Source organism: Palaemon carinicauda, chromosome 30 (genome assembly GCF_036898095.1).
Source record: "Palaemon carinicauda isolate YSFRI2023 chromosome 30, ASM3689809v2, whole genome shotgun sequence".
Lineage (NCBI taxonomy): Eukaryota > Metazoa > Arthropoda > Malacostraca > Decapoda > Palaemonidae > Palaemon > Palaemon carinicauda.
In genome coordinates this window covers 25,824,588-25,844,668 of record NC_090754.1, presented here as the reverse complement: position 1 = coordinate 25,844,668, position 20,081 = coordinate 25,824,588, and the positions used below count along the sequence as shown (strand labels likewise).

General features: G+C 43.4%; 1 protein-coding gene across 1 annotated transcript in view; it reads left to right on the top strand.

Moving 5' to 3' along the window:
- Positions 1-20,081, top strand: part of LOC137622935 (macoilin-like) — a 130,196-nt gene that overhangs the window by 40,171 nt on the left and 69,944 nt on the right. The window contains 3 exon segments of the mRNA XM_068353510.1: positions 4,038-4,104; positions 12,193-12,292; positions 12,597-12,665. Of these exon segments, the coding sequence (XP_068209611.1) occupies positions 4,038-4,104; positions 12,193-12,292; positions 12,597-12,665 (236 nt within the window).

Here is a 20,081-nt window from a genome sequence, read left to right as displayed (position 1 = left end):
GTTGGGACAACATATCCTAATGAAAAAATAAATTCCTATAGAAAAACTCCTGCTTTCTTAGAAAATTATCTTTTATTTCCATCGCAAATAAAAAGTTGGTGAGATGTAATCTAATATATCTTCCGGTAATAGGGGCCACCTAGTGGGAACCGTGGTTTTGCATGGGGAAAATATATCGGAGAATCTATAGATAATGGTAAAGCTAACCTTTTCCTCTCTATAAATCCATGGAAGATTACACAAACTACTGGCATCATATGCTCCTGAGATCTTTTTTATTTGTTGAGTTCTACAATTCCCACGTATTTGCTCTTGTTCATTCGTGTGTACATACAGTCAGCCCTCCTTCTTCATGATACTTAGGTTAATTGTCGCGAATAAATGCTGCACTAAGGTGGGCTAACTCCTAACCTAAAAATTCACTCCCCCTTACCACGAGCGGGTGCCCGACCTGATGACTAACACAGTAAAACTGCCTAATGATCTTTTAATTTGGTTTCTACAACAGTGTACAATCATATGTACAGTGTACAGTACATTTGCACACATGTACACTGTGTATCGGGCACAGTAAGGTTACAGTACAGTATTGTGATAAGGTAAAGTTTTACCTGGTCATCATCATCCCCTCATGGTTCTGTATAACAAAAATTCTTCCTATCTATTAATACTGTACTATTATCTAATACTCACTGATACTGTAGTAAATATAAGATATCCTTCAGTCGTATGCCTTAATAAGAAGGGAGTTATTTGATCCGAAAATTGAGGTTGACGACCAACTATGCAGTTGATCATCTGATTTGAAGGTAAACAATGCATGAGATTGTAATTCGATGTTTTTAATTATAAAAATGACACTAAAATGTGAATGTTACATGCATTATTTTTGGATACAGTTAAGTGAAACCCTAGTTTGATCAAAATCCAGTTTATTTTAGATATACAGTAGCTGTAATTTTTTACCACAGTAAATCGATATACACTGTACAGAGAGAGCTAGTACCAGCTGGTTATAGAGATAGGCAGTGGCGTGCAGCGCTCCGTGTAAAGGAGTGCGGGCTATTTGAAATCATTGCTCAGCTAGAATTTTATCGCAATTTTTATGAGAACTTTTATTTGATAGCTATTACATTGTTCTTGGCTGCGAAAAACCGAAACCACGAAGCAAGAACCCGCGATTAACGAGGGACGACTGTACTTTGTTGTGTATTAACCACTTTAAACTTTCTGCCCATTTGCTCATGTTTGTTCTTATGTGAATACCTTGTTGCCTATTAAGCACTGCTATCTTTCAGCACATAAGTCACTCCATTTTTTTTCTTCCAGTAAGATTATTTCTGTTTGTTCATTACTGTAGTACATAGCCCCTTCCCCTACCTTCTCCATCCAATGTGAGACGAGATACTTTTTTAGTCATTTTGTGCTGTCATGCCTGTTATTACCTTATTATATAGACTTTTCTTCCTGGAAATACCTGGTTTGGGGGTGTTAGCTCAAGAGATGCAGTTCAGTTCATTGCTTCACTTCTCGTTAAAAAATCACAGCTCACATATACAGAAACTGACCAAATTTGGTCATTTTTCCCTTCTTTGTTATAACAACTCACATTGTTTACCTTAAGTGGGTCCCTTCTAATTCCTTCGTTGGTTTTACACTTGATGGTTATGTTGTCATGACGTGTCTCATACCCAAATGTAATGGCTACACACATATGCTGGATGTAGAGCAGTTTCATGGCAATTGCAGTGGTACACCTAATATAGTGAACAGGTTTTTACTAGCCAGTTGTGTCATTCCACAAATGTTACAGTGTCTCAATTAGGATTTTGAATGAGCTTATAGAAAAGGCAAGCATCTTTTTCCCAACCTTCCATGTCTCAATCATAAGGCAAGGCATTGCAGTATTTGTGATTTACTTGAAGGTTTTGTGACTTGGGTAGGGGGTTCCGGCGGCTTGCCCCTTGCCTAGGCTTGAGACCTGGGAAGGAGGGTCCAGGGGCTTGCCTCCCAGCTAGGTCTGTGACCTGGGAATTACTAGGTTTTGTGCCCTTTTGAATGTATCCCGAAATTTATGTAACTTAAAACAGGACAACATTTTCTATAGAAAATATTTTTCTTATATAAATGTGATTTCAATTAATCACATTTATTTCAATCCTAAATAATGTTTTTCCTTGTTTTTCCCCACCCCAAACCTGTGGTTTCCACCTGTGTCTGTTGGGAATGGGGAAAATAACAAGAGAAGGTTTTTTTTTGCGACGGAAATAAAGGTCAAATTCATTGAAAGCAGATTGCTATATTTACTCTAGGAAAAACTTTTTTCTATTAGAAATTGTCACGATTGGGACTATAATTTTACTGAAAAAATTATTCGTCTGGCTGGCTTACCTGGAGCTGACAGTAGTTTCCTCTGTTAGTGTCTGTGAGTATTCTTATTGCTTTCCTTGTAGCATCTTCCTCAAAGGGAGTGCAGTCATCATAGGTTGCACGGACCACGACTTCTCTGTGACAAGGGGAAGGAGAGTTCACCCTTCCCTCTTCGTTGGTTATTTCTTCCTGGAGAAGAAAAGAATAAAAAAGTTGGTTGGTGTTGCATTTGAAGGTCTTTCACTAAAAGTTCTTGGGACGGGGTGATTTCTTTTCTTTTTGGAGGAAATGATGGTACTGGCCTGCTAACTGATTTGTCTGTGGTCAGTCAAGCGAGCTGCGAGAGTTAGCCTGTGTTACAGTTCCCACTAGTGCACCTGGAGCAGATGAGCAGTCTAACTTGGACCTAACATGAGCACTGTAGACAAAGGGAGAGTGGGAGCATAAGCTGCTTATTTTTCTTGTTCGTATCATGATGTAGAGGATCGTTCCATATACTGTACTGATTCGGTTAGTGGCAACAAACCTTGTGTAACAGCCACCACTGTTTCATCAGTTCTGGATGAATGGTCCTAATTGGATTGATCTCCAGCACCATGTGTTATGCTAATAGGCATATTTTTTGCTTTACCATCTCTTGGTGTTGCGTAGCTCATGCTTCGGCCTGTACCATTGTACCCTCAAAGTGGTTTAGCGATTATAAGCTTGGGGTGACAGCTATTAGCATTTCATCAATTGCAGGTAAACAGTCCTAACCTGATTGATCTCCAGCACTGTGTGGTATGCTGATAGAAGTATCGTTCATACTAATTCCTTATGCAGATAATGACCTCGTGCTTTGACTGGTACCTTTGGGGAAAGGTTGGTGATTATGAACCTTGTGTGTCACCATTGCTGTTTCATTAGTTGAAGGTGAAAGGTTTTACTTCAGACCAATCTGCAGCACTCTGTTACTGATCATAGCCGACGGAGCTCAAATGCCAGAAGGATTTGATATTGGAGTATTATCTTGCAATTGAAGGTGCCATTCATTTAACCAGTGGTATTAGAGCATTCCTGCATTTCATGACTGTCATATTTGTTAATTATTATTATTACTGGCCAAGATACAACCCTAGTTAGAAAAGCAGGATGCTCCAAGAGGGAAAAGCCTAGTGGGGAAATAAAATAGAGAAATAATAAAAAAGTATATAAAATTTATTAGGGTCGGTTATAATATCAATTAGATCAGTCATATTTAAAGATTTTATGCCAACCTCTATAACAGATTAGCATTTGCAACAAGTTTGAACTTCTGAAATTGTAAATGTGTTCTATTAGACTGTCTTTTGCCAACATCAACTTTTAGAGGGTAGAAAAGTTAAAGGCTTGGTTTGTTTGCTGTGATATTGAATAAAAATTTTATCTTAAAAAAATTCAAAACAAGAAATTCAAATTTAACAGAAATTTAATTGTATTGTTTTTTTTCGTAATCATAACTTTATTTGTTATTAACTTGAAGATTGTTTTCAATTGTACTATTACATATACTGTAATTATAATTAAGATTGCCAATTTAGTATATTTCTTTTTGTACTTGTAATCAAGATTACCAATTTAATATATTTCTTTTTATACTGTTAATTAAGATTACCCATTTAATATTTTGTTGTCTTTTCTCTTTGCAGTATTGGGTACCCTGTAGTAACTTTAGGGTTTGGCATAAAAAGTTATGTTGGGTACAGATTGAGACAGGTAAGAACTTAATTATTTTTTTAAAGTTTTACTTTTTAAGTTAGTCAAGGCACCATACTGTAGATGTATAGTAATACCTCGGTATTCGACTATACAGTAATATGTTCTAAAACACCGGTTGAATACCGATTTGTTCAAATGCCGAAGCATCTCCCATTACAAATAATTTAAAGGTGAATGTGTTCCAAGCCCCAGTTGATTTGTTAGTAGCATCACATACAGTAGCATAAAAGAATGATGCAAGTATGTAGTTTTTACGCTAACACTAAATACCATAATACACAAAACTCTCGATAAAGATAAAATAGAAGTCATTTCAACGTAAATTAAAATTTCTATTCTTTTTTTTGTTACGATATGACTGCGTAAGTGGATGGCGACGTGGGGAAGAACGGAGGAGTTATTGGCGGGAGAGGGAATCTCCTTTCATTAAGACAAACGTTAATAGTTTCAGGGATTTTTCCTATTCTGTCACTTAGGGGCAGGTTTTTCTTTCATTAAAATTGAAACTATATTAGTTGCTTCAGCCTTTTTATTTTTTTTTTTTTTTTTTTTTTTTTTTTTTTTTTTTTTTTTTTTTTTTTTTTTTTTACTGTACTGAAAATTTTTACAGTTCTATGGGTAAGTCAGTGCTATCCAGTATTCAAGAGCAATATCTGAATCGCACATTTCGTTTTCATATTTATTAGTTGTTGTTCGTACTGTCGTACTTAATTTCACTCTTATTCATCTTTGCATCCATATTTATGAGTTATTTAATCAAAATGAAAAAAAAAATGATGCAAAACAAAGATATAGCACATTGTAAAACAAAAAATAATGCAGATTGTGTGTTTATGTTCATCCGAAACAACGGCTAATTCGTAACTGATGGTATTCTGGTTGGCGGGCTTTTACTCGCGCTAGTCAAGTACTGAAAATTTGTTAGAGAATAGGGGCATTTTTTACTTATTTTTTGGTCTTATACCAATTTGTTCGTTTCAAAACGTTTGAAGACCGAGGTTTTACTGTACTACCACTATAGAGTTATTGAATCCTTTACTGGCTGGCCATTCAGTCTGATGTTTGATCCTATAATTTTTTCATTTTTTCCTTCATATAGGCTCATAGTGTGTGGGAGTTCATACGTAGTTCTCTATCCTTAATGAACTCACAACACTACAACTCATACTCTTGTGTAACTACTGTATCTCTTCAGTAGCTTTTTGCCCACGATAAAGGTAGAAAAGAGAATAACTATGGTAAGCATATTTTATAGGAGAGGGATGTAGCCTCTTTACCATGGCATGATCCAATTTAAAATTATCCCCTTTAACAACTGTAATTAATATATGCATACTAATGAAAATACAGTATTTTGATTAATGATTACCATATAAACCAGCTCAAAGGTTATACCTGCTTTAAAAGTACATATCATAGGTTGTATAAAAGGTTATTACATTTATATCTTTTTATTATTATTGTTACTGGCCAAGTTATAACCCTAGTTAGAAAGAAGCATGCTACAGTATAAGCCCAAGGGCTCCAACAGGAAAAGCATCCCAGTGAGGAAAGAAAACAAGGAAATAATAAATGAAACTTCTGAAGTTCCACAATTCAACTGCCAGATTAGGAAAAGTATTCCACAATCTGGTCACAACTGGAATAATACCACAATCTGGTCACAACTGGAATAATGCTTGTAGAATACTGTGTAGTATTGAGTCTTATGATAAAGAAGGTTACAATGTTAAAATTAATTTCATATTTAGTACTACATTCACAAGCATACAGTCTGGGAAGATCTTAATGCAAAGAATTGTGCAACATACTCAAAGAATTAACTGAACAGTAGTGGCAGAGATTTATATGTAGATCTGGAATAATAAGTTTAATATACCACAAATGTTTGTCCAACAAATAAATATGATACCTGTAGTTAACAGCTGAAAATCAGATTGGTTGATTGTTGGCTTTGTTCTCATCATGGAAGCAAAGGAGGAGGATGTTGGGAAAGGGTGGATGGTGTAACAGGTTTATAGTTAAACAGCTATAAATCCACACATGCTACACTTCATGGGTAGGACATGGTTGTTTGCAATCGTCCTTGTATACCAATGTACTGTAGATCGATTGCTTTGAGGAGGTAAAGGAAATTTTGAGGATGATGCCGAAGAAGATGCATAGCACCTTCCTCTCCCCATCTTGTTCATAGGCCATAGAAGGTATGCCCTACGATGGTCCCGGAGGAGTGTGCATTTCATGTTTCCCCAGTGATAGCTACTCTCAAACTTTCACTAAAAGATCTTTCATAGCTGTGCAGACGAATGTGCTCTGAAGAAGGCTTAGCTTTCTTTAGGTCTAGTTGGTAGACTGTGTTTTATTTTTAGGGAGCTGGTAGCCAAGGGAGATTCCTCCCCATGTGTCCCCCAGTGAATCCAGCAGTGACCCAGAATGAGCCAGTAAGCTCTAGCTGCATAACCAAAGGTGCTCCCAATGGTAGCCTGTGCTAGTAACCGTAGTGCGGTATAACCTCGTATTAAGAGACCCATTTATAATGAATAATGGACATAATAGATCAAATCCAGAGACTTATCCACATGACAGTGTACTGTATAGGTCAGTATATAAAGTACTTGTTCCTACATGAATGCAAACCTTTGTCCTTTAATAAGAGATTGAGTCAAACGTAGCTAGAACTTGACAATTGAAACTTATAACGAGGTATCGCTGTAATTACTGGCTGGTGGCTGTGAAGCTGCCAGTATTGTACAATGAAGTTACTTTGACTCTAGCTTCCGACTAACGCTGATATGCTATCATCATCTCTTCAAATATTGCTTTTAAAAGTCTTTTACATTTTTGAAAGTGGGTGTGTATATATCTGCCTGGGATTGTCCGGAAAGTTGGTCACTTTTATCTTTTATGAGTGGCAGGTTGTTAGATCCTTATACTATGCCCCGTTTGTGCATGGGGCATGTGTGCCACTTGGTTTCCCCTTTTGAGGAATAGTGTGGTCACCCTTCCATTGGCAGGTGTATGGTAGGAGGCAGAAAAAGGCTACGAGTAACTTTTTCCCTTGGGTTCATTCTCAAGGTCGAAGAATTTAGATAGACTTCTTCTTTCAATCTCAAGTACTATGCCCTTGGACCCCTCCTGGGTGGTCTCTTAGGGTGATAAGACTGGGAAGAGTGGTGACAAAGTAACTCTTGGACAAGTTTCGAGGCCGGAAGACTCAGATGTTTCCCCTAGCAAAACTGGTGAGCCTCTTTCTCAAGACGACATCAATGACCTTTGATGCCAGGATGCCAGAAAACTATAAATCATTCATTCATTCTTCCTTGAGAGGAGTCTTCTAAAATTTCTGATGTGGTTCCAGTTGATGATACTGTGCTATACCTTTAGACTTCCCTGGCTTTACAGGGCACTCCCTCCAGAGAATGGTCAACTTTAGTGCTTAATCTCTGGAAGGGGAATAATACTTCAGTGTCTTGTAACATTGACATTAACGTTGAACTCAAGCTGCCTGCTAATGTTCTGCCGTTGAGTCAGACCTCCCTTATAGTCCAACGCTCTACAAGTTCTTCCCAGAAGAGTTACCATATTTTTTCTACATATGATTAGTGCACTCGCTTTTGCAGATATTCAGAGTGGTACAAATCATTCTCTATTAATATTCATGCTTGCAAGCATCATGACACCAAGCGCGCAGGGGATTTGGACTCCGATTCATTGTTTATTAATGCGTCCATCTCCGGCTAGGTCCGGAATTTCGGAAATCTCTGTCTCGCCAGACCTATCCTTGTTAGTGGAGGTGAAACTGAAGTTGTAGAAGAAGGTGCTTAAAGTCTTTCAAGGTATATCTTCAGGCTTCTACAGTCAACTCTTCTGGATGAAGTCAACAGGGGACTGGATATTGGTAATTTTCTTCTCACCTGAAGCAGTTTGTTTAGCAGACTGGGTTATGGATTGAAGCTATGAATTCTACTGTCTTCCATCAGAGAAGGAGACTTCATACTTTCATTGGATCTGAAAGGTGCAAAATGCCATGTACTCATCATTTAGTCCTCTTGAAAGTATCCCCACTTCGTCTTCAACAGAGTGGCATATAAGTTCAAGATCCTATGTTTCTGAATTTGCACTGCTCTCCGTGTTCACTTGAATGTTCATTTGGGTGTCAGCTTGGCTCCACTCACCCGGGATATGTCTCTTTAGAGGCAGCTAATAGAAGATCGAAATCTGTGTGCGATCTGGGGATCGTGATAAATTATGAAAAGTCAAACCTTACATCCAAGCAGATGGTGAATCATCTAGGCATACTGATAGACATGGGAGCAGAGAGCGTTTCTATCAGAGAGGTAGTGCAACTGTTTCTGTCCAAGACAGTACTTCCAGCTTGATGGAAAATTGTTCTTGGCCACCTTTCCTTGTTGGAGATTTTATTTCCTTATGGGCATCTCCACCAGAGATCCCTTCTGTGGTCACTAGTTGACTTTCAAGTGTCCGGTGATCCATCCTGTTCCAATGGGAGAGGAGATACAGGTCAATCTTATTTATAGACTGGATGAAGGAAACCTCACGAAAGAAGTCCCACTGGACTCTCTGCCTCCTGACATGCAAATGTTCTCAGATGTGTCGAGGGATGGTTGGGCCGCACTCATGCATTATATAGTTGTGTTAGATGTGTTTAACAAAGGAATGCATCTACACATCAAGGTATTGAGATGTACGTGGCGCTTTTAGCACTGCAAACATTCCAAGAATGGTTCAATTGGCTCTAGTTAATTTGGATGACTGTCAACACCACTATACAGTAGTAGCTTTACATCAACAAATAAGGAGGCATGGTTTCTCTCCCTCTTTGCAAGTTTACCAAGCATATGTACATATGGGTGGGGAACCACAATATAGAGCTGTCAGCCAGATACATCCCGGGCAAGAGTAATGTACTAGCAGACAGTGTTAATTTCCAGGAGCAGGTTTTAGGATTGGAGTGACCCCTACATCTTTGTGTAGCAGAAGGTTTCCCGCCTTTGGGATTACCAGGAATCGACCTGTTTGCCACATGGTCAGTGGTCAAGGACACTTTACAACATCCACGGGATCATCTGGACATCTACAGTTTTCCCCCTGTTCATGATAGTCCCCAGATGGTCACAAACTGAATGGTATCCTGATCTGTTAGCACGTTTAGTTGAGATCATGAGAGAACTACCCCTGTGGAACAGTAAGTTCTGTCAGCTGTATCTACAAAGGTACCACCAATCCACAAAGTTGCTTGCACTTCACGGTTGGAAACTATCAAGCATCTTCTCCTAACAAAAGGCTTAAGGTACATATGACTAGTCTTTCGTAGCTATCAACCAGTGGAAGTGGGCAATTTTCTGCAGTTGGTGTCTTACAAGGGTTGTCTATTGTAGGAAATATCTTTAGCTTAGATCATGGACTTCCTCGACTATCTTTACCTAGAGAAGTGCCTTTCAGTTGCAGCTGTGAAGGGCTATCGACCAGTCATGAGCACTGTCTTTTGACTGAAGGTAATAGACCTCTCCTCGTAGTTGTTGTCTATGCTTTGGAAGAGGTTCGAGCTGTCTTGCCCATGTGTTTTCAAGTCTCTTATGCTTACCCTGTATGAGCCTTTGACTCAACTGTGTAATGATCCACGCTGATTGTTGGTAGGAGGTCTCTTTTAGTTGTGTATAAAATCATGGTCAAAACCTAGAACTCATTGCTACATGATCTCAGGTTCGACATCTTCATTGACTCACTATATGTAGTGTTGGTATGCAATTGAGAGTAGCTGCTTCTGTATCCTGTGATGGCTCTGCGTTGCTATCTGATAAAGACTCGACGTATCTGGCTTGAGTGTCAACAACTTTTCTCACCATGAGCAGAACCAAGAAAGAGTTGTTGATGAACATGTCCTCTTTCTGGCTTCGTGATATGATCAAAATATCATACGCATTGACCAATGAGGTGGTCAAGGTACCTGCTGGGTCAAGCACATGTGAAATCAGTGGTATGGGTCCTGCCTTGACCCTCCAAAAAATCTAGCAGTTAGCCATGGGAAGGCTGGAATTCTGGAAGCACCAATCAATCTTCACCACCTTCCATTTACACAAGTATGCCCTCAAGTTCTTTGGCACTTTTGTTCTTGATCCTTTTTTGGCTGTTCAAGTAATTGTGTAGTCAGCCTAGCTCCCGCACACGACGGAAAGTATCTTGTCTATTGTAACGTTTATATGGAAGTGTGGATGAAAGGTAGAATAACTAGGTCGAACCCATTGGTCATCATATGCCAGGCATTTAAATGTAGACTGTATCTCCCCTTGAAAAGGCTTATGACCGAGTCCCAAGACAAGAGGTATGGAGGAGTCTGAGGGAGAGGAGGGTGCCAGAGAAGTACGTTCGACTGACACAAGAGATGTACCGTAGCGTATTTACTAGAGTTAGGAGCAGTGCTGGGGAGACAGAGGGTTTTGAGGTGAGAGTAGGATTACACCAAGGGTCAGCTCTGAGCCATTTATCTTTAACATAGTGATGGACGTTTTGATAGAAGAGGTAAGGGAGGCAGTACCATGGAACATATTGTATGTAGATGATATTGTTCTGTGCGCAGAGAGCAGGGAAGATCTGGAAATGAAATTGGAAAGGTGGAGGCAAGTACTGGAGGACAGAGGAATGAGAATAAGTAGATCTAAGACAGAATATATGTGTACCACCAGTGAGGGGATGATAGAGAAAGTATTCATCTTAGGGGAGAACAGGTAAAGAGAGTTGATAAGTTTAAGTATTTGGGATCCTTTGTTAATGCTGGAGAAGGTATGGAAGATGAAGTTAAACATCGGTTACAGGTAGGCTGGAACAACTGGAGAGCAGCCTCAGGAGTTCTTTGTGACAAAAGAATACCACTGAGGTTAAAAGGAAAATTTCATAGGACAGTGGTGAGAACAGCAATGCTGTATGGAACGGAAACAGCAAGCATGAGAAAGACAGAGGAGAAGAAGATGGATGTGGCAGAAATGAGAATGCTTAGGTGGATGTCTGGGGTGACAAGAGAGGATCGGATAAGAAATGACTACATAAGGGGGTCGACTAAGGTGGTGGAAATATCAAAGAAAGTGCAGGAAGGGAGGCTGAGATGGTATGGACACCTGATGAGGAGAGATGAAGATCATGTTGGGAGACATACTATGGAGATGGAGGTTCAGGGAAGAAGAAGAAGAGGGAGACCAAGAAAGAGATGGAGTGACTGTGTGAGAGGAGACTTACAGTAGAAGGGGATTGATGAGGCAGAAGCGCAGAATAGAAAAAGATGGAAACGGCTCATCCGCAACGGCGACCCCATATAAAAATGGGAACCAGCTGGGAAGAAGAAGACTGTATCTCCCCTTATGGGAAGAAAGATTTCTTTATTGACCAGGTACCAGGTATTTAACCAAGCACAGACTAGGCTCTATCAGCCGTCTCATCCTATGATGTGCTGATAATAGGTTATTGGTTCCACCTCCCTCTCTCCTGTACAGGACCAATTAAACTGGCATATTCCAGGGAAGAAAAAGAACCAATCAGTTTGGTTCTAGGGGACTTCCTCCCACCAATAAGTGAGTCTTGCTATTTTAAATGAGGGAAAGTTTGTCTACATGTAGGAACAGATAAAAACTTCTAGAAGTAATTAGTATTTTTCTTAACTATTCAAACCTGAGTCTTCTAAAGTTAAACTTTGTACCTCAACCACCTCTGAATCCTGAGCTGAAGGTCAAAAGTGAAGTCTTACACAAGAAAGTGGACGGTGTTACTTGTCCACTCTCACCACTCATCACTTCCTCATTAAAGAATTCAATGGCCACTCCTGCCTTGCTGAAGGTATTCTATATTTTAAAGGACTAAGGATTGTACAGCTAGGAATAATACAAATTATAAAAATCTTATACTGTATTTAGGAAGATCTATGTAGTCTTAGTGTTATTTGTTTTCAGTGAAATTAATATTGCATGATTGTCTAGTTCTTTGTGGAAGCTTCTGTGGTTTTATTAGAAATAATATACAGTATTTAGCTGAAATGCCATTTTATAGGCTGTATTAATTTGTGCTCTTTTATTTCAGAGAAAGCAGCATGAAGTTGCAAAAGAAAATGAATTTTATTTGCAATTATTACAAGAGGCATTGCCCCCTGAGTTGCAAGTTACATCTAGTCCTGATAAAAGTAAGTTTAATGTTTGTACTGCAGTACAGTACTTATTTACAGTAGACTACAATAAGCAAGTAAAGGGAAAGTCTTATTTTCTGGAGATTCAGTGTTGCAATACAGACAATATCCCATTATCTCTTTTGGATTCTTCAAGCACCCATTATACAGTTCAAATGTGTGAATGTGCAACAGGAGCTTTTTTTTTTTCTTAGAAAAGTGTAGTTGCCCTTGTTTTCTTATTCAGATTGCAGTTGCATGAATAAAATTGCAGATTTAATCCAAAGCAAGTTGAACAATATATGTTGATTTTGTATTGCAGGTCTCAAAGAGAAGACTGAAGATCTTAATGGGGAGGTGGAAGTATCTGCCGCTACCATTAACACCTCGGGTGAGTAATTTTCAGAATAATTTGATAGGCTGTCCTTTCTTTGTTTACTGTTTACCATGCCTCTTTTCCCAATTTTTGGGCTTAGCCAACAACAAAAGAAACAAAACAATAAATAATAATCTTTTCCATTATTTTCGTTAGTAAGTTCCTCTACATGACCGTCTTTGCTCTCCGTATCAGCTGATTAAGGCAAATTTCCGAAGGATCGTTTTTATTTCCTAAAGAAACAAGTAATGTTTAAACTGTCATTTTATCATACTATGGTTAATAATTTTATTTAAAATAGTTTTCTCATTTTATTTACTATCGAGTTTAATGGCATATCACAGTTTAATCTTTGACTTACCGGTGAGAGTTACACACCAGCTGACCATGCTTGCTTTTTAATTTTTTTATTTCTTTTACAAATCATTAGCTGTGTCTTTGGATTGTAATTATTTTATTTTGTGAAGTTACAAGTCATTTAGATTGTTAATTTGTAACTTATTAATTTTAAAGTAAATGTGTTTTTATTTTTTTTTTCTAATTATTAGTTGGTTTTGGTTTTACTTTCCATACAGAGACTAACCCCGTTTTCTTTTGCTACAATATCGTTTTCATATTTTAAGGGGACACTACTATATTAAAATTATTGCTGTGGCATTTTAGATTTTATTTTTGCATCTCACAGAAATTAAATACTATACAGAATATTTCTAAACTCTCATTGTCTGGTTATTAGTACCTTGTTTAGTGTTAATAAAACAAATTTGTTCAGGTAATCTATTTCATTACTGTATATTGATATTAATCCTTGTACTGGGAAACAAGTAAACTTTGGTGAGCTTTGAAGAACTTAACTCAATATTAATAATGAAAGTCAATGGGAAAATGCACCTCCACGAACGAATTTTTGCTTAACGAATGTTTGTTCCAACACGAATACTTACCTCGAACTACTTTCTTAGGAGTTACCTGTAATCTCCTCTCTACCGACCATAGTTTTGTGTAGTATACCCTAAACCTGTTTTCTATGGAGGGCTAACTCGGGAGTAAGAGAACGTGCCCCGAGGGTAGCCTTTGCGCTAGGTCGAGGTCCGCTTGGGTCGTGAGCGCCAGTAAGTTCTCTGGTCGCGACGTGATACCACGTCACTCTCGTCTCTCTCGACCCTTTGTGTCCGCTGCGTGTGTCCCACGTGTTTTCCGCGTGGTAACTTGTGCTTATCCCTTGTGTTCCTGTGTGTTCACTACCCTTCCTTGTGCTTCCCTTGTGTATTCCTTTGATTCCCTGCGTTCCTGTGTCTTGTGTTTGTGCGTTATGGAGCAGATCCGCCGTTGTCCTGGGCCTAGAGCCGGAAAATCGTGTGGAGCGTTCCTATCCAAACCTGAAGTGGATCCTCACTCCCTTTGCTCTTCCTGTAGGGGCAAAGTTTGCTCTCCATCGGATACATGCCTCGAGTGTGTTGGTTGGAGTGAAATTCAGTGGGTGCGTTACGGCACGAAGAAGAAGAAATCGTCGAAACGTTCACCCAGGAAATCTAGCGTTTCTTTGCCGCTACCGTCGCCCAGTGGATGGTCCGATGGGGCTTCTGTCTCTCCTTCCCCTGCCCAGAGTAGGGGACGAGGTAAGTCTGTGGTGGGAAAGAGCCGGGCGTTCTTCCCCAGGGGTCTGGTGTGTGTGAAGTGGGAGTTGCGGGGCCTTCTCGGGCTAGTGAGGAGCCTGGTAGTGCTGTGTCAGGGAGTTCTGGAGACTCGGCCCTTGTGCTTGGGGGGCACGTTTCCTCCGATGACCCCTTATGGTGTAGCAATGTTGTTCCTGTTTCTTCGCCCCCTTCGTGGGCCTGTGTTTCAGGTTCTTCGGCAGGCGGCGACACCCAGGGTAAGTTAGGCTCCGCAGTAAGTGATACCTTCGGATGGAAGCTCCCTAAAACGCCAGGTAGGTCCCCTATGCGGATGGAAGAGGGCCTGGATACCTGGTTCCCTAGTGTTGGGCGCCAACCCTCGTTCCCAACCCCTCTGACGGAAGTTCCAGAAACCTTCCTGCAACCCTCTATCTCGGGTACGCAACGAGTCGCGAAGCCCTCCGCGGCACCCTCTTCTGCCCGCCGTGTGGTTGGTACGATGTCGTCGGGCTCTTCGGATGGTGGGGAGTCATTCTCTTCGGGAGAAGAAGCCAGGAGGAAACATCGGCGTCGGAGGGAGCGGTCCAGGAGCAGGCGTTCCCGCTCAAGATCCCGTTCCAGGTACAGCAGGAGGCGGTCCCGCTCTCCACGGAGGAAACACAGGAGGAGTAGGTCACCCGATGGTGATTGGGTTTTCGTACCCCGTAAGTCGGAGATACAGTGTTCCCCGGACCGGCGGTCCAGGGATTTCTCGCCAAAGAGACCATCCTCCAGACGTTGTTATGACCCTCGCAGGGAGAAACGCGAGAAGGCCTCTGCAGGCAAGCGTGAGACCGCGAAGCCTCCGGTTCACCCCGCCCAGCAGGGGGAACCGTGCTTCCTTACGGGCAGCCTGGCCGAATCAGCCCAGCTGGTGCGGCCCTCGGACTTTAAGGAACGGCTCCCGCTGTCGGGTCAGTCCACGGGATCCGCGTCCTCGTCCCCCAGAGAGCATGATCGGACGGTAGTCCTCGCCGGTTCAGCGATGCCTGTCCTAACTCCCGTCCCTGGTGCGGAGGTCTCCGCCGGGGAAGACCAGTACCTCCGCAGGGGAGTGCCTGTTGTGCCAGAACCAAGGCGCCCGGTGGGAGTGCCCGGTGACCCGGCTCCCCGGGCCCAAGTCGAGGCTTCTGCCGACGGTAGGGAAGGTTCCCCGACAGAGGACTCGGCCTATAGAAAAGTAATAAGTCTGATCAGCAGACATCACAAGATTGAAGAACCGGTTGCTACCGATGAGGACTACTGGAGGTCCAGCCTTACCCGGTTGATGCAAGCTCCTGTCCAACAAAAAGCCTCCGTGGCACTTCCTGTGGCCCGAGATCTCGTCCTGGGCCGAGAGCACGTTGATAGAGTGGTGGCAAGCAATGCCGAAGCTCCCAAGACGCAGAGCTCTTCGAAGCTGCTCCAGGGGCTCAAAACACAGAGCAGGATCTATGTGCCAGAAGGACAACGGCCGGGAGCCTGCAAAGTGGAACCTGCTCTCGACATTCTGGGACAGGGCGCCTCGGAGGACAGAGCCTCTTCAGCCCCGATCTGTTTTTCTCAATCGGAGGCTGCGATGATGGAGGAAATGTCTAAGGACCTCTTGCTTAGACTGGTGGGCTTCCACACTAGTGGGTGTGCAAGCAACCTATGACCTGACAGACCCAGAACAGCAAAGCCTCCTGAGGGAGCTTATCATCTCCGGGGGCAAGACCCTTAAGTTCCTCACCTACCAGTCCCTCGCCCTGTCAGCGAATTGGGTTCTTCGCAAAAGGGACACCATTTTGGCGAAGCTTTCCCGGAAGGTCCCAGACAGAGAGGCGAGGGCCATGAGGAGCCTTCCTGTGTGGGGTGACTCCTTGTTCCCCTTGAAGGAGCTAGAGGAGATCATGGAGAAGGTGGCCAAGAGGAAGGAAGTAAACACGCTCAGGCCTACGCCGGTAAGGAGGTCTCCCTACAAGAGGTTGGTCTCAGACAGTGCCGCGACGCCTCAGGCCCCTCCTAGCCTGACGAGGAGAGAAGCCCCTTCTTCCTCTTGGGCCTCAGCGCCTCAGCCCCCCCGTAGAGGAGCCCCAGCAGCATCGGCCTCCTTTAGGACAGGTTATTCTGCCTCCAGGAGAGGCCGTTCAGGCCGCTCCTCCAGGAGGAGATAGTGGGAGGCCCCCTATTCCTGCCCAAGCCTCAGGTTGGGGGATGCCTCAGACTATATTGGCAAGCATGGAAAGCTCACGGAGCAGAGCCCTGGACAGTGTCCGTACTGAAGGAGGGCTACAGGTTACCGTTCTTAGCAGAACCTCCCCCTCTAATTCCGGCCAGTCTGTCGGAGTGGTTGGTACCCAAGGACCCGTTGAAGAGGGCTGCCCTTCAAGAGGAGGTGTCCACCATGTTGGAGAAGGGCGCCATGGAGGAGATCCTACACCCAGGACCAGGTTTCTACAGTCGCCTGTTCCTGGTAGAAAAGGCGAGGGGGGGGGGTGGAGACTGGTGATAGATCTGTTGGCTCAACAAGTTTATAAGAAAGACAGAGTTCAAAATGGACACTCCGAAGTCAGTCCTGCTGTCCTTGAGGGAGAAAGATTACATGATGACCATAGACCTCAAGGACGCTTACTTCCAAATTCCGGTCCACCCCTCGAGTCGAAAGTTTATCCGGGTGAAATGGGGTACCCAGATCCTGCAATTCAAGACCCTTTGCTTCGGATTGTCAACAGCCCCCCAGGTATTCACGAGAGTCTTCACGACAGTCTCAGTGTGGGCTCACGAGCGAGGCATTCGCCTCATCCGGTACCTGGACGACTGGTTGCTTCTTTCCTCCTCGAAGGACGTCTTGAAAGAGCAAGGGATGAAACTTCTCCAGTTTTGCAAGGGTCTGGGTATCATGATCAACCCGGAAAAATCCAACCTATCTCCCTCCACCAGAATTACCTATTTGGGGATGACACTGGATTCCCTTCTAGTGAAAGCATTTCCGTCGGACGACAGAATAAGCAATCTGATGAAGATCCTTCGTCCGTTCCTGTCGGGTCAACCCAGGAGGGCGAAGGACTGGCAAAGACTAATAGGGCATCTGGTGTTGTTAGAAAAATTGGTTCCCCAGGGGAGACTCAGACTCAGAGCCGTCCAATGGAACCTGAAGAACTTCTGGTGCCAACTGGACTCGCACCAGAAATTAATCCCAGGCCTACCAAACACAATACCCTCCCTGGAATGGTGGCATTGCCGGTGGAACACGCTCAAGGGGATGCCCTTCGCGAACGACCCTCCCGAGTTACTTCTTTTCACAGATGCCTCCAACCAGGGATGGGGAGCCCATCTCCTCAACGGGACGGCGAGAGGAACCTGGATGGATGGGGAGAAGGACCTACACATCAATGTCCTAGAGTTGAAGGCAGTCCAGAAAGTTTGCCTGCACTTCGTCGATCTACTAAGGGGAAACACTGTGGCGTTGATGTGCGACAACGCCACAGTGGTAGCGTACATAAAGAAACAAGGTGATTTGAAATCAAGGGAGTTGTGCGATCTCGCCCTAGAGATCCTAGATTGGGCAGAAACGAACCAGGTTGTGTTAGTGGCAAGGTTCATCCCCGGGAAAAAGAACGTTCTAGCCGACGGTCTCAACAGGATGGGTCAAATAGTAGGGACAGAATGGTCCCTCCTTCCGGAAGTAGCCAAGCTCATCATCCAACGTTGGGGTTCCCCGGTGATGGACCTCTTTGCAACCAAACTGAACGCGCAACTTCCTGTGTATTGTTCTCCTGTCCCAGACCCAATGGCAGCCTTGGAGGATGCCTTTCAGCACAAGTGGGACAACCTAGACGTGTACGCTTTTCCCCCCTTCACGTTGATAAGGCAAGTACTCAACAGAGTAAGGACTGCCCGAAACTTAAGGATGACTTTGGTAGCGCCCTGGTGGCCGGAGAGAGACTGGTTCGCAGACCTAAAAGACCTGGCGAGTCACCCTCCGTGGCCACTCCCCGACAGGTCAGATCTTCTACGACAGCCGCACTTTCTCAGGTTTCACGACAACCCACAGTCTCTACGCCTTCACGCCTGGAGACTATCGAGCGGCTCCTGAAGAAAGAAGGATATTCAGCAGCTACGGCTAAGAGGATGTCGCTATACCTGAGAAGGTCGTCGGCAGCGGTCTACCAAGCGAAGTGGGCTTCTTTCACGAAGTGGTGCGCTTCAAGGCGCATAAAGCCCCTCAAAGCCTCGGTCCCAGACATAGCAGACTTTCTGGTATATCTCAGGGACGAGATAGGAATGTCAATCCCAGCTATAAAAGGAGTGCGAGCCGCCTTAGGTCAAGTCTTCCTTCTGAAGAGCATCGACCTGGGTTCCTCTAGACACATCTCGATGCTTGTCAGGAGTTTTGAGCAGTCCTGCCCCCACAAGCAGTTAGGGTGCCTCAGTGGGACCTAGCTAGGGTCCTGAAGATGTTAAGTGGCCCCCCGTTCGAGCCAATGAAGGATATCGTAGACAGGGACCTCACTCTCAAGACAGTCTTTTTGCTAGCCTTGGCTTCTGCAAAAAGAGTAGGGGAGATCCATGGGCTGTCTTATGACGTCTCTCATTCGAAGGGGTGGAAAGAGATCTCTTTCAAGTTCGTTCCTTCGTTTGTGGCGAAAACCCAGAACCCAGCTGTCTGGGACCCAAAATTCGAAGGTTTCTCTCTGCCAGCTATTCCTAGGATGGGGAATTCTGAGGATTTGAGGTTATGCCCTGTCCGTGCCATTAGGAAATACCTTGAAAGGATTGCTCATCTCCGGCCAGGCATCAAGAGCCTTTTCGTCTCCACAGGTGCTACTAAGAAACAGGTATCGAAGAATACCATTTCCTTCTGGTTGAGACAAGTTATTGCCAGGGCCTACAAGGAAGAAGGACTGGCCTTACCAGGCGCTCCCAAACCCCATGACATCAGGGGTCTGAGCACGTCCTTAGCCTTTGAGAAAAACATGGCAGTGGGTCAGATCCTTCGTGCAGGTACCTGGTCGAACCAGTCAACCTTTACTGCCCATTACCTCAAGGACTACTCAAGGAGGTCCTTAGACGGGTTCTCCATTGGAACAGTCATCTCCGCGCTCCAAGTGATTTAACGGTAAAAGCCCCAGGCTCAATCGTGGATAGCAAACCGGGAGACACAGGTTCGTTCCCTTTCACCCTAATCCCCGTTTTTTCCTATCCTTATCGGAGATAACCCCCTTGTAACCATTGGATAACACGTCTCTGCAACTGCGTTACTGGATTCAACATCAGAAGAAGTTTTTCAAAGGGTGAGTACTTAGACACTAACGTGAGCTCTGTGTAGTTACCCTATCGTCTGTTTTCCTAGTATGTTTTGTCTTTTATACCTAGGCCTCTTGGCTTCCGCTTGCTGGGTCTGAGGGTCAGGAAGGCACTCCCACCTCCTAAAGTGTAAGTCTCCTAAGAAAGTAGTTCGAGGTAAGTATTCGTGTTGGAACAAATCAAAAATTTTAAGTAATTTTTATTTTTCCTAACACTTACCGAGAACTACTTTCGGGTAATGGCCCTCCCTACCTTCCCCGAGTGCCTCTCTGCCCTTGCAAGAATTTGTGCAACATCCGAGGAACTTACTGGCGCTCACGACCCAAGCGGACCTCGACCTAGCACAAAGGCTACCCTCGGGGCACGTTCTCTTACTCCCGAGTTAGCCCTCCATAGAAAACGGGTTTAGGGTATACTACACAAAACTCTGGTCGGTAGAGAGGAGATTACAGGTAACTCCTAAGAAAGTAGTTCTCGGTAAGTATGTTAGGAAAAATAAAAATTACTT